The sequence below is a fragment of the Crotalus tigris genome, unplaced genomic scaffold, assembly GCF_016545835.1.
Source record: "Crotalus tigris isolate CLP2741 ecotype Arizona unplaced genomic scaffold, ASM1654583v1 scf7180000020992.475769, whole genome shotgun sequence".
In the NCBI taxonomy this organism is placed as follows: domain Eukaryota; kingdom Metazoa; phylum Chordata; class Lepidosauria; order Squamata; family Viperidae; genus Crotalus; species Crotalus tigris.
In genome coordinates, this window is record NW_024098302.1 from 141,216 (window position 1) to 155,579 (window position 14,364).

The following is a 14,364-nucleotide window of genomic DNA, read 5'->3' on the forward strand; positions in this document are numbered from 1 at the left end:
TGACATCTTGCTAGGCGACTGGTGGTACTCGGATATTGCTATATCCTAAAAGTGGTATAATGGGTGAAAAGGTTGAAAAGCCATGATCTAGTCCAACCTCCTGCTCAGGCAGGAAACCCTATACCAGTTTGTTGTTTCTCTGTGTCATATATGTGGGTATATGCATAATTCTGTATTTATTTTTTTTGTCATATTTATGTAGTCTATATGGGAGGTGGTGACCCTTTGGGAGCTGTATGCATCGAAATTTCATTTTAATGTGTATGCCAATTAGCGTACATTCAAAGAGACAATAAAGTTGTTGTTCTATTCTATATTCTCTGTCCTCCCTCCAAGATCTAATGTGGTCTTTGAAAAGAAGACTCAGATTTCAAGGTATGGGTTTTTTCCCTTAATTTTAAAAAATGGAATTTTGACCTTGGGAATACTATTCCCTGAAAATCTAGTCTGACATTAAGTGGAGATCTTTTATCCTTTTGCATAAATCCACTTCCCATACCAATGAATATTTCTTTGTCCAGAAAAAAAAAATGCCATCACAATAACCCGACTCTAAAGTAAGCAAGAATATTAGAGAAATTTCTGTTGCAATAATTCCCATACTGGACATGTGACAAGAGATGTTGCCTCTGATCCAATGTTCCCATTAGGTTTATTCTAATCAGCTTCTGCCAAGAGTAACAAATTTCTACCTTCCCCCTCCATTGACAAAGATTGTGCCCATCACTTACTTGCAACAGAGAACCAAATTGAAACTAATTTCTGAGAAATTAGTCAAAGGGCTGAAATATTTTCAACCTAATTCAGCAGGAACGCAGGAATGCAGAGGATGAAAACAAGCATCGGGTTACGTTAATGATAATTGAGTAAACATAACAATAGATTCAATTTCTTTCCAAAGTGAAGTTTGCTATACATATTTGATGGCTGGGATAAGAAACAGCCAAGTTTAAAAAGTCATTCAGTTCCCTACTTATAGCAGCCACATCAGTCAATGCTAAAGAATAAAAATGTCTAGATAACATTTCAGAAGACGGATTCCCCATGCTGAAGTACCCACCTCTTCAAATCGCCACGGTTAAGCAACAGTATTAGCACAGCGTCTGGGAAACAGTTTGTCATCCGAAAATTAAGGGCCTGTTAAAATTGTACCAGCACTATGTAAATGTTTGAAGTTCTCGTGAAAATTCAAAATTTTAAAAAAGTATTAAAAAGTGTTACAGGTGAACCCAAATCAACATGATGAAAGCAGCGTGGCAGCATTGCACAGCAAGCTGTGTCCCTTTCTTATGTGCGTATGTCCTGGCACATATACTAAAGGGGTGGGGGCTTATGTCACAATGTTACACATTTTCATCTCTCCTCTCCACACATATACTAAGGGATACCTAAAAACTAACATAAAAACCAAGCATTTCATCTGAAAAAGCTGCAGTGCAAAAAGAACCCCAGGGTTACCTACAACCAGTTACACATTGCAGTCATTCCCATTCACTCAAAAACTTGCCAACTCTTTGATATGGCTACCGTAGTCTGGAACCCAGGTAGTCCAAGTTTAGCTCCCACAATTGGGACCAACAGCTGTTGTTAAGTGAAGTGGTCGCTAAGTGGGAAATCACATGACTGTCACTGGGCTTCTGTTTCCTCTATTTCCCCCGACCCTTTGGAATGCTAAGCCCGGCACTGGGATAATAAGAAAAAAGGGAATTAATGTATATATTTATATTCACTGGAGAGAAAGGGATTGTAAAGGAGTACGCAAACAATAGGGAATACACATTGAAATCAATCTCTTGATACTGACTATGTAAACAGCCCAAAGTATTCCCCATTGTCTGCCCTGCTTATTCTCTTGTAATCCTTTCATCTCCAATCTCTCCTTTCTGTAAAGGGGCATAAAAAAAAGGTTTTCTGTAGGCAGGCTCTCCTATGCCTGACCTGTTTTCTCCCCACCCCACTTATACAGTAGAGAGTTTGAAGAGAATGGGATTACAAGAGAGTAAGCAGGTACACAATGGAGAATATACTGGCTGCTATGGCCATATATATTGCTTTCAATGTGTATTCCCCATTGTGTGCCTGCTTGCTCTCTTGTAAACTTCTCCAATTTCTCCAACCTGCAAAGGAGAAGGGGGAAAAAAAAAGAAAAACAACGGGTCAGGCACAGGACAAAGCATACTGACTGTAAGAGCGAACACATGATCGAGGAACGCTTTGAAGGTCGTTAAGTGCAGACCCCAGTCGCAAAGTTAGCTTTTCAGCACTGATGTAACTTTGACTGGTCACTGAATAAAGCAGTCAGTAAGCAAGGACTACCCATACAGTTAAGATGTTGTTTCACTGCCTTTGGGAACCTTCGCCTCAGCACCTGTTTCACGGACTCAGCAATTTCGCTGAGGCAGCTGACAGTTCCATCTTTCCATCTTTCCCTTCTCCCCCTCCAGCCGAGTTTCCGGAGGAGCCATTTTAAAGCACAGTCAAGTCTATTTTAGGTCTTAATTTGAGTGTTTCTCCTGCAAAACGGCACCCCCACCCCTTGCGACTTGAGGCTGCGGGTCGTGCATTCCTGGTTTAAGTGCTCAGTGCTGCAAACGACAAGGAAACAAAAGTGGTGAGGACAGGAAGGAGGGGCTCCTGAGGAGAAATCAATTTCCAAACTAAAAGGTGAAAGAGTGCCATCTTATTCCAGCTGCCCGCCATTACTGTGGGGGCTGAGAAAGGTAAGCTGACGGTTTCTCGCGCGCGTGCTTTCTCACAAAGTGCTTGACCACGTGTGCACGCTGGGTGAAGTTCTTCCGGCAGATGGCGCACTTGTAGGGCTTCTCTCCCGTGTGCATCCTCTGGTGCACCAACAGGCCCGAGGAATGCCGGAAGTGTTTCCCACACTCGGAGCACTGATATGGCTTCTGCTCAGTGTGGATCACAATGTGGGTTAGGAGAGTCGTCTTCTGGTTAAAGCTTCTCCCACAGTCGGAGCACTGATACGGCTTCTCTCCGGTGTGGATTCTCTTGTGTCGATTCACACTCGACTGCGTGGCGAAGACCTTCCCACAAATCGGGCAGGGGCTGCCCTGCCTTCCCTTATACAACGCCGGCGAGCTGTGAAGTTTATCGAGGTCGTCATAGGGACCTATTGTGGCTATGTTTTTTTCTTCTGCGACCTCGCCTTCCACCTGCTTCTCCTGTTCTTCTAGAGGACCAAAGACTCCATCTTTCCACTCCCCTTTCAACTGTCCTGCGGCCATCTCCTTCTTCTGCCCGTTCAACAGTCTCCCCAGTTCCAATCTCTGCCTGAAGCTCTTCTTGCAAGAAATGCACTTGTACACCTTCTCTCCGGTGTGGTCTATCTGGTAGGCGTTGACACCCCACTTCGGTTTGAAGTTTTTCCCACAATCCGAACACTGATACGACTTGTCCCTGGCGTGGACCATCTCGTGGGAGAGCAGATTGGTCTTCCGATTGAAGCTTTTCCCACAGTGAGAACATTTGTAGGGCTTCTCTCCGGTATGGATAATAAGATGTCTATTCAGGCTTGATTTTCGGGTAAACGCTCTCCCGCAAAGGGGGCAGGAATGCCTTGGCCCATCTTTGTGCTGCCTTGGGGGGACAGAGAATCTCCAAAGGTTGACCCCATCCAGCTCGTTAACGGGCGTCTCTTCTGAATTCTGCGTTTCATCTTCTTCGGGATAATCAACCACAACATCTTTGATCTCTGACCTGTCAAAAGTGACTGACTGATCTTCCTCAATAGGCGGATACGTCTCTTGGTCGCTTTCTAGAACGGGGGGAAAATGTACAATGTTATAATTCTGCTTTATGCTGTTATCGTAAAATACAAACAACACACCATATTAATCGGGGGACAGTAGCGTTTGTACAGATTATGAACATTCTGATGATTTAGATCAGCGGTTCTCAACCTTTTTATACGGCAACCCCCGGCCACACGGACGCGGTGCGCATGCGCAGTGAGCCGCGCATGCGTGGTGGCGCCCCCTGAGGGGGGAAAATGGCGGATCACGTTGTTTGGCGACCCCTGTAAAATGGTCGTTCGACCCCAAATGGGGTCGCGACCCATAGGTTGAGAACCGCTGATTTAGATCTAGATCTAGAAAGAGTACAGAGAAGAGCAATGAAGATGATCAGGGGACTGGAGGCTAAAACATATAAGGAACGGTTGCTGGAATTGGGCATGTCTAGTTTAACGAAGAGAAGGACGAGGGGGGACATGATAGCAAGCGTTCCAGTATCTCAGGGGCTGTCCCAAAGAAGAGGGAGTCAAGCTATTCTCCAAAGCACCTGAAGGCAGGACAAGAAACAATGGATGGAAACTAACCAAGGAGAGAAGCAACCTAGAACTAAGGAGAAATTTCCTGACAGCTAGAACAATTAACCAGTGGAACAACCTGCCTCCAAAATTGGTGAATGCTCCAACACTGGAAGTTTTTAAGAAGAGACTGAACAGCCATTTGTCCGAAATGGTATAGAGTTTCCTGCCTGAACAGGGGGTTGGACTAGATGACCTCCAAGGTCCCTTCCAACATTATATCATCTTCATCATCATCATATTATTATTTAGTTAACTTAAAACCTTTAAAGATTAAAAAAAAAGGATTTATAACAACTGCAATAGCACTCAGACTGATATACCGCTTCACAGTGCTTTACAGCCCTTTCTAAGCGGTTTTACAGAGTCATCCTGTTGCCCCCAACAGTCTGGGTCCTCGTTTTACTGACCTCGGAAGGATGGAAGGCTGAGTCAACCTTGAGCTGTCAGACTCGAACTGCCAAACTGCAGGCAGCCGGCAGTCAACGGAAATAGCCTGCGGTACTACATTATTACCACTGTGCCATCACATCACGGCACATTATGACCATACTGTCAATATTATTATGATTTCTAAAATGTTAAATGTTTGTAAGCATAAGGCTGATTATGCAGAGCTGAGTATATAACAGGGGTAGGCAACCTTGGCTCTTTTATGACTCGTGGACTTCAACTCCCAGAATTCCTGAGCCAGCCAGGAAGTTTGAAGAACCCTGTCCTAGACAGTCACATCTCTGAAATGGTGTAGGGCAGGGTTAGGCAACCTCGGTCTTTTATGACCCGTGGACTTCAACTCCCAGAATTCCTGAGCCAAAACCTTTCTCCTCAGCAAGGCTGGCTCAGGAATTCTGGGAGTTGAAGTCCACGAGTCATAAAGCGGCCTAGGCCTAGGCCAGAGATAGGCAACCTTGGCTCTTTTGACTCGTGGACGTCAACTCCCAGAATTCCTGAGCCAGCCACGCTGAGGGGAAAGGGAGAGGTTTCCAAGCTGAGCCAGGCTGGCTCAGGAATTCTGGGAGTTGAAGTCCACGAGTCATAAAAGAGCCAAGTTTGAAGACCCCTGGTATATACCCTGGAGAATTATATCAGTGTTTCTCAACCTTAGCAACTTTTAAGATGTGTGGATTTCAACTTCCCACGCTGGCTGGGGGAATTCTGGGAGTTGAAGTCCACACGTCTTAAACTTGCAAAGGCTGAGAAACACGGGCCTACACAAAACGATTTAAATATTTAAATAAATAAAACGCATATGCAAACAGACACACTGGGCAAACCCAAAACCTGAGTCATGCCCTCTAGGTGGCATCATCTGCCACCATCTCTGCCGGCCTAAAAATTAAAAAAAAAAAAAAAATTAAAAAAGAGGAAAATAGAAATGTTAACCCTTTTGCCCAATCATAGTTAACTGGATAGGCTAACATGTATTGGTTTGATAACCACACACACACACAAAAATAAAAATTCCAGGAATTGGAAGCCAAGAAGCAAGCCCAATTAAACAGCATCCGTGTTCAATCTCTGCTCTCAAAAGGATTCATAACACAGAATCCAGAGCTGAAGAAACAGACAATCCTGACCTAATGAAGAAATTTCTTCGTTTCCCTCAGGCTTGATCTCTTTATAGGGGGGTCTCTCTGGGGTCTCCAGGGACGGCTGTCCAAAATCACAGAAATCTCCAGCCTGTTCATCAACTGGACTTGGGACCTAAAGGAACGGAAAAAAAAAAGATGGAAGATTAGAATTTGAGAGTTGGGATTATTATACCTTTTTTGAGGGAGGGAGGTCGAAACTAGACAAAAAAAGGAGTCCATTGTATTTTTTACTCAGGGTTGCAGAATTAAGAGCTGCTCCAGAGTGGAAAATTTCAGACAACCTATTCTTGAATAATTGGCCTGCTAAGGTAAAGTCTAACTGCTAAAATTCCAATACAGGCTAACTTTTTTTCCAGATCTGGAAAGATGCTACAACTAACTATAATTGTTAATTAATAACTAATAATAATAATTCTTTCTCTTTTGATAAATTTAGTGCTGTGTGAAAGCAACTATTGAAAGTTGAGATACATTCATTGTTCAAGGGTGTTTTCTTGTATTCTTGTTTCTTCTTGCCTTATTAAGAATATTAAACGTGAACAATTAGTTCAGGGGTTCTCAACCTTGGCAACTTTAAGACTTGTGGACTTCAATTCCCAAAGCTGCCTGAGGAATTCTGGGAGTTGAAGTCCACAAGTCTTAAAGTTGCCAAGGGTGAGAACATCTGAATTAGATCAAAAGCAACTCCAGAGTTAGAAAGAACCTTACGTGTCGTCTGGGGGTACCCCATCTTTGATCTTGGAGAGGTCACCCTTTCCCATAATCTTGGGGTCACCCTGGACTCACAACTCCTGTCTGAAGGGCAGGTGGCAGCCCTGGTCAGGAAGACCTTTGCTCAATTGCCCAACTGGTGCACCAGTTGCATCTTTTCCTAGATCAAAGGGACTTTCAGACATGGCCTGGTCATCTGATGGCTTGACTGCTGCAACCTGCTCTACATGGGGATGGCCTTTTGAAGACTATCTGGAAGTTTCAAGTGGTCCAGAATGAAACAGTGCAAGCTGTGATGGGCAGGCATCAGTACACCCCTGCAGAAAACAGCTGAACACTGAGAATGTGTTTGAAAATCTCACCATTTTATATTCTGCTGATTGACAGTTCAGAATCAGGAAATTTCTCTTCTTGTGGTAGCCCCATAAATATTGGAAGACTGCTATCACATCACCCCTGGGCCTTCTTTTCATTAAATTAGTCATACCCAATTCCAGAAATATATTTAAGCCTCCAGTCCCCTAATCATCTTTGTTGCTCTTCTCTGCACTCTTTCTAGAGCAGTGGTTCTCAACCTTTTTATTGCCGCGACCCCCAACCGGTCGTAAGTCGAGGACTACTCAACCGGTCGTAAGTCGAGGACTACTCAACTGGTGCAGCACCGTTTGCAGAATGGGACTTTTGGCGGGCTCAGCAGGGCAGAGACAGCCTGGACAATTCCTATTGGCTTTTGAAAGCCAATAGAATTAGACTATTCAAGAGAGTCTATTCTATTGGCTTTCAAAAGCCAATAGAATAAAAGGGAGTAGCACAGCTAAGGAAAAGGGGGAAAAAATGGTGAACTGCGTTGTTTGGCGACCCCCGTGAAATGGTCGTTCGACCCCAAATGGGGTCCCGACCCACAGGTTGAGAACCATTGTTCTAGAGTCTCAACATCTTTTTTACATCGTGATGACCAAAACTGGATGCAGTATTCCAAGTGTGTCCTTACCAAGGCATTGTAAAGTGATATTAATACTTCACGTGATCTTGATTCTATCCCTCTGTTAATGCAGCCTAGCCCTGTGTTGGCTTTTTTTGGCAGCTGCAGCACACTGCTGGCCCATATTTAAATGATTGTCCACTAGGACTCCGAGATCCCTCTCACAGTTACTACTATTGAGCCAGGTACCACCTATACCATACCCATGCATTTGGTTTTTCTTGCCTAAATGTAGACCGGGGGTCTTCAAATTTGACTCTTTTATGACTTGTGGACTTCAACTCCCAGAACTCCTCAGCCAGGCACGCTGGCTGAGGAATTCTGGGAGTTGAAGTCCACAAGTCATAAAAACACCAGGTATCACCTATACCAGGGATGTTAAATTGCTGGCCTGCGGGCCGGACAAATCACAACCAAACCGTGCCCACCCCGTTGCCGGCAATGGGAAAAAAGTTCGGAAACGTCGCACGTCACGTGACGTCACGAGTTTGACATGTCTGACCTACACTATACCCGTGCATTTGGTTTTTCTTGCCTAAATGTAGAGCAAGAAAACTTCAAACTTGACCCTTTTATGATTGGTGGACTTCAACTCCCAGAATTCCTCAGCCAGGCACGCTGGCTGAAGAATTCTGGGAGTTGAAGTCCACCAGTCGTAAAAGGGCCAAGTTTGAAGACCCCTGATGTACAGCCTCACTTTTTTCACCATGGCAACAGGCTGGCCTAGTTTTTTTGCCAGCAAGCATGGAACAGGATGTGTTTTCACGATGCTTGGGTATAGGCAGTGACATCACTAAGGAAGCCCCACCCTGCAGGGGGTATTGTTACGTGGGCATGAAAAGCAGCGTTCCACGAGGCGCCGGAGGAACTGAACCTGGAATTATCCCACAGGGAAACGGCAACACCCACCCTCCTGAAAGATAAGGACGCATTCGATAACCTCACCTCCTCTTCCGGCTGCTCCGTCTCTTGCTGCCTCAGCAAGAACTCCTCCGCCAGCGCTACCGCCAGCGAGCAGGTCTCTGCTCCATATCCCCGGATTTTTCTCTGGATCTCCCGAGGCAGGATCTCCAGGAACTGCTCCAGGATCACCAGCTCCAGGATCTGGTCTTTGGTGCGTCTTTCTGGCTGCAACCATCCCCAGCAGAATTTCCTCAGCCGCTTGCAAGCCATTCTGGGACCTTCCGACGGTTGGTAGCGGAACCTCCTGAAGAGCTGACGATGGGCTTCCTCAGAGCCGGTTTGTTCATCCTGCTTGAAGGCGGTCGGGACGGTGACGATCCTTCTGCCCAGGACGTCCTGCTGGCCTTCCCAGCCACCCAAGGAGTCCTCTGGGGTGTTTCCCCACATGGAACAAGACGACTCTGCTTCTTTGAGGAAATTCTGCCACCGGTTTTCCCAAGACGCCATGTTTCCTTCTTCTGGTTCCATTTTAATCTGCGACGGCATCGCCGCGGGCAAGTCCTCTCCCACAATGCCCGTCACAACAAGCTGGAGGCTCCCCTCAGATTCAGCAGCGGGGCTGCCCGCGGCTTCCTTTTCGGTTTTCATCCTTCGGGTATCCCTGGGATCAAAAAGAGAGAAGAAGAAGAAAAAAAGAGGCATTCATCAATGGATAATTATCAGCGACAATGGCTATCGCTTACCGAAATGGGGCAGGGTATCCTCCCCTCGGTGGGACTGTGTGGGGTCCCAGTCAAACTGTAGATCGCATCGTGACCGACGGTAAGCCGAGGGCCTATGCCGGTCCAGTACAGGTAGCCCTTGACTTACAACAGTTCCGTTTAGTGACCGTTCCAAGTTACAACAGCACTGAAAAAAGCGACCTATCCCTTTTCCCAATTCTGGGAATTAAAAGTCCACAAGTCTCAAAAGTTCCTGAGGTTGGAGATCCCTGTTATGGATGATGGTTTTGAAGCCCAACCTAATCTGCACAGGGGATTTGCCTTGTTTTAAGCTAATTTATCGCACTGATTAAATTATAGTTGTTTTCTGTAGATCAAGATTATAGTCAGTCCATATGCCCAAGTATTATGCTTGGATATAAAGTGCAGGTAGCCCTCAATGTATGACTATTTCTTTAGCCGCCGCTAGAAGTTACAATGGCATTTTAAAAACAGACCACCGGTCCTTGCAGTTACAACCACCGCAGGATCCCCACAGTCGTGTGATCATAATCACGTGATCGAGAGCATCCTGTCGTATCGCATTACAGCCCGGTTTGGAAGCGTTACTGCTTCAAGACAGGCAGGCGGTGCAGAGAGTGGTGAGGACGGCAGAAAATATTATTGGCAGTTCTCTCCCTTCCATCCAGGACATGACATATAAGCGCTGCTTGAGCAGGGTCTGCAGGCCTGTCTGGGACGCTACATATCCTCTCCACAACCTGTTTCTTGGTTGCCTTCTGGAGGGGGACTTATTTATTTTATTTATTTAGTTATGAGACTTATATACCGCTTTAAGTGCAAGCACTCTCTAAGCGGTGTACACCAGTAAGCAATGTATATATATATTTACATTGCCCCCAACAATCTGGGTCCTCATTTTACCTACCCTGGAAGGATGGAAGGCTGAGTCAAACTTGAGCCGGTGAGATTTGAACCACTGACCTGCTGAACACAGTCAGCTAAAGTGGCCCGCAGTACTGCACTCTAACTGCTGCGCCACCTCGGCTCATACTTTGTGGTATCTGAAGCAAAACATCCAGATTAAGCCACAGTTTTGTCCCATACAGTATCAACCTTGGGAACTCTCAAGCTTCCTCTTTCCATTATGTATTCAAAATGGACAGCGATTAATATATATATGTATATGTATGGGTGTAATAATAATAATAGTAAAGTTGGAAGGGACCTTGGAGGTCATCTAATCCAACCCCCTGCTCAGGCAGGAAACCCTATACCATTTCGGACAAATGGCTGTCCAATCTCTTCTTAAAAACTTCCAGTGTTGGAGCATTCACCACTTCTGGAGGCAGGTTGTTCCAGTGGTTAATTGTTCTAACTGTCAGGAAGTTTCTCCTTAGTTCTAGGTTGCTTCTTGTCCTGCCTTCAGGCACCTTGGAGAATAGCTTGACTCCCTCTTCTTTGTGGCAACCCCTGAGATACTGGAACACTGCTATCATGTCCCCCCTCGTCCTTCTCTTCATTAAACTAGACATACCCAATTCCAGCAACTGTTCCTTATATGCTTTAGTCCCCTAATCATCTTTGTTGCTCTTCTCTGTACTCTTTCTAGAGTTACATCTTTTTTACATCGCAGTGATCAAAACTGGATGCAGTATTCCATGTGTGGCCTTACCAAGGCATTGTAGAGTGGTATTAACACTTCACGTGTAGATATATATATATTTATGTATGTAAGTAATAGCATGCGAATATGTGTGTTAAGTATGTGTATGAGTAGATACATACTTTTTTTTTGAGAACAGGCAACAGAATTTCATTTTTAATGTGTGCCAGGATGCCCACAGTGAAAAATAACAATAAAGATTATCTAATCTCGAGCCATGGTGGCGCAGTAATTAGAATGTAGTACTGCAGGCTACTTCTGCTGTGTGCTGGCTGCCTGCAGTTTGGCAGTTCGATCCTGACCGACTCAAGGTTGACTCAGCCTTCCATCCTTTCAAGGTCGGTAAAATGAGGACCCAGATTGTTGGGGGGGCAAATAGGCTGACTCTGTAAACCGCAGAGAAGGCTATAAAGCACTGTGAAGCGATATAGACATCTAAGTGCTATTGCTATCTTAATTTAGCACCTGGCAACCCTTGCACATTTATGACAACGATAGCGCCAGTGTCCTGAAGCCACGATTGCCATTTGTGATCCTCTTAGCAGGTTTCCGACAAGCAAAGCAGGGACGATCGCAAGTTGGGGTCATGGGCTGTCTCATTTAACAACCATGGTGATTTGCTTAATGACCACAGCAAAACAGCTGGTAAAATTGGAATGCAGTCACACGAGGCCTCAGTTAATGTCTGCACTGCTTAAATCAGTGGTTCTCAACCTGTGGGTCGGGACCCCATTTGGGGTCGAACGACCATTTCACGGGGGTCGCCAAACAACGCAGTCCACCATTTTCTTTTCCCCTTTTCCTTAGCTGTGCTACTCCCTTTTATTCTATTGGCTTTTGAAAGCCAATAGAATAGACTCTCTTGAATAGAGTCTAATTCTATTGGCTTTCAAAAGCCAATAGGAATTGTCCAGGCTGTCTCTGCCCTGCTGAGCCCGCCAAAAGTCCCATTCTGCAAACGGTGCTGCACCAGTTGAGTAGTCCTCGACTTACGACCGGTGGAGTAGTCCTCGACTTATGACCGGTTGGGGGTCGCGGCATTAAAAAGGTTGAGAACCACTGGTATAAAGTGAAACTCTCTATTCATTGTATGCCTGTGAGAATCTAACTGAATATTATACAAGGTTGAGAACCACTGGCTTAAATGATCAATTTTCCAGCTCCTATTTTGGTCAAGGACCACCTGTACCGCACATCCATAATTATAATTGATGGAAACTGATTGGGGATACAGAAAGACTAGATCTATCTTCAGGAAACTATTAAAATCTGAGTCTGCTTTTGGATAAAAGATTTCCAGTTCTCCCATTCAAGAACCGTAACTGGATTACATATTGTGCTAAATCAAATGTCATTCCTTCAGTGTTGACTGAGAGCATTGCATGAGCCCAGTTGATGGTGGTTCGTTTGATAAACCACTAAATTTAAGCTTATTGCTACGTCTAGCTCGGTGTTTCTCACCCTCAGCAACTTTAAGATCCGTGGCCTTAGCTGGCTGAGGAATTCTGCAAGCTGGAAGGCTAAACATCTTAAAAGTTGCCGAGTTTGAGAAAAATGCTGTGTGGAAACTGGGTGCCCAGAGCACATTCTTTGAAGAGCCTATGCCATCATCCTGATTGCCAGCCAGGCAGTTGCAGCTGTTGAAGCACCACATCTGGAAGATCAAAGACTTCTCTCTCCTATTGTCACCATTTTACCTTTTTTCTCCTTTTTGTGGTGGGGAAAAAAAACGATAAAGGAAGTTGTGGGCAAATGTAGGAAGGGAAGATGTTAATGAAAAGCATAGAGACTTAGGTTGAAGTTTAATCTTCAACCTGGTGGGCTGGTGGGACTATGAGCCCATCACTGTCTGTGTGGGAAGGAAGGGAAGGACTTAAATGCCTGTTTTATCATAGTTTGTTAGCCATAGTTTATGATTTCTGAGGCGATGCAAATATAGTCACTTTCTCTCAGACCAACCAACTTCACACAATAATAGCTGTGGAATTTTCTATCAGCCTTACGAGGAAGGAAGGAAGAAAGGAAGGACTTTTCTAGATTTCTGCAAACAGATCCTAGGAATGAAGCAGAATTACACAATGATGGCCTTTCTGTTGATTCCTCCTGTGCTAGGTTAATACAGGTAGACCTCGACTTTCAACAGTTTTCGTGACCGTTCAAAGTTACAACCGCACTGAAAAAAAGTGAATTATGACCGTTTATACCAGGGATAGGCCACCTTGGCTCTTTTATGACTCGTGGACTTCAACTCCCAGAATTCCTGAGCCAGCATGGCTCAGCTTGGAAACCTCTCCCTTTCCCCTCAGCACGGCTGGCTTAGGAATTCTGGGAGTTGAAGTCCACCAATCATAAAAGAGCCAAGGTTGCCTACCCCTGGACTAGAAGACCTCCAAGGTCCCATTTAGCTCTATTCCAGGGGTAGGCAACCTTGGCTTTTTTATGACTTGTGAACTTCAACTCCCAGAATTCCTGAGCCAGTCATGCTGAGGGGAAATGGAGAAGTTTCCAAGCTGAGCCATGCTGGCTCAGGAATTCTGGGAGTTGAAGTCCACAAGTCATAAAAGAGCCAAGGTTGCCTACCCCTGGTTTATACACTTACAGTGGTGGCAGCAATTCCCACGGTCACATAATCAAAATTCAGACGCTTGGCAACTGGCTCATATTTATGACCGTTGCAGTGTCCTAGGTGTGCGTGCGTGCGTGTGTGATGTGATCCGCTTTTGCGACCTTCTGACAAGCGAAGCCAACGGGGAGGCCAGATTCAATGTTGTCAATTAACTGAGCTGCTGGGATTCACTTAAGGCTGGCAAGAAAGGTCGCAAAACGGGACAAAACTTACCCAACAAACGTCTCAAACCGGGACAAAACTCACCCAAGAAATGTCTCGCTCAAGAGACGGAAATGTTGGGCTCAACTTTGGTCGTAACTCGAGGACTACCTGTACACCCTCTTCCCCCCCACCACCAACACACACACACACAACCAGCTTTGGACCCCCCTCCCCACCTACTTTGTTTTTCTTCCTGGCATCCTCTCCCTCTCCCCCCCTCCCAAAAAAAAGGAGGTCTGCTTTTTTTTTCTTTTACGGATCGATCTATTTTGGTCGGGACAAGGAACCGCCCGCCCGGCTCGTCTCCCGAGCCTGCCGTGGAGGGGAGCGAGGAAGAGGGACCGGCCCAAAGTCACCCAGCCGGCTTTTCACGCCTAAGGCGGGGACTGGAGCTCGCCGTCTCGGTTTCTAGCCCGGTGCCTTCAACCATTAGGCAACGCTGCCTCTCTCCCCTCTTCCTCCTCCTTCCCCCCCATCCGCTCCTCATCCTCCACCCCCCCCACTCCCCCCCCCCGCAGCCAGGCAAAGCAGCCTCCGAAACTCACGGCTCGCCGGAGGAAGCCGAACCTCCCCCGAGTTGAGAAATTCAAAATCCAGAGAGTGAGGAAGGGGCGGAGCTTCGAGGCGAGGG

At 45.8% G+C, this 14,364-nt stretch overlaps 1 protein-coding gene across 1 annotated transcript; it reads right to left on the reverse strand.

The window, feature by feature from the left end:
* Nucleotides 1-628: 628 nt before the first annotated feature.
* Nucleotides 629-14,364, reverse strand: LOC120319905 (zinc finger protein 436-like). Its single transcript, XM_039369254.1, has 4 exons — nucleotides 14,279-14,364; nucleotides 8,558-9,176; nucleotides 5,905-6,031; nucleotides 629-3,775 (listed from the first exon to the last, which is right to left on the reverse strand). Exons 2-4 carry the CDS (start codon nucleotides 9,161-9,163, stop codon nucleotides 2,700-2,702), a joined length of 1,809 nt encoding a protein of 602 aa, XP_039225188.1. The 5' UTR covers nucleotides 9,164-9,176; nucleotides 14,279-14,364; the 3' UTR covers nucleotides 629-2,699.

Bases quoted from the DNA above. Each gene is read 5' to 3' on its own strand.
- LOC120319905 (XM_039369254.1), bottom strand. From the start codon at position 9,163: ATGAAAACCGAAAAGGAAGCCGCGGGCAGCCCCGCTGCTGAATCTGAG. The intron at 6,032-8,557 runs GTGAGGTTATCG...CCGTTCCTTTAG, and splicing joins CGGAGCAGCCGGAAGAGGAG to GTCCCAAGTCCAGTTGATGA. The intron at 3,776-5,904 runs GTCAGGATTGTC...CCCCCGTTCTAG, and splicing joins CGAAGAAATTTCTTCATTAG to AAAGCGACCAAGAGACGTAT.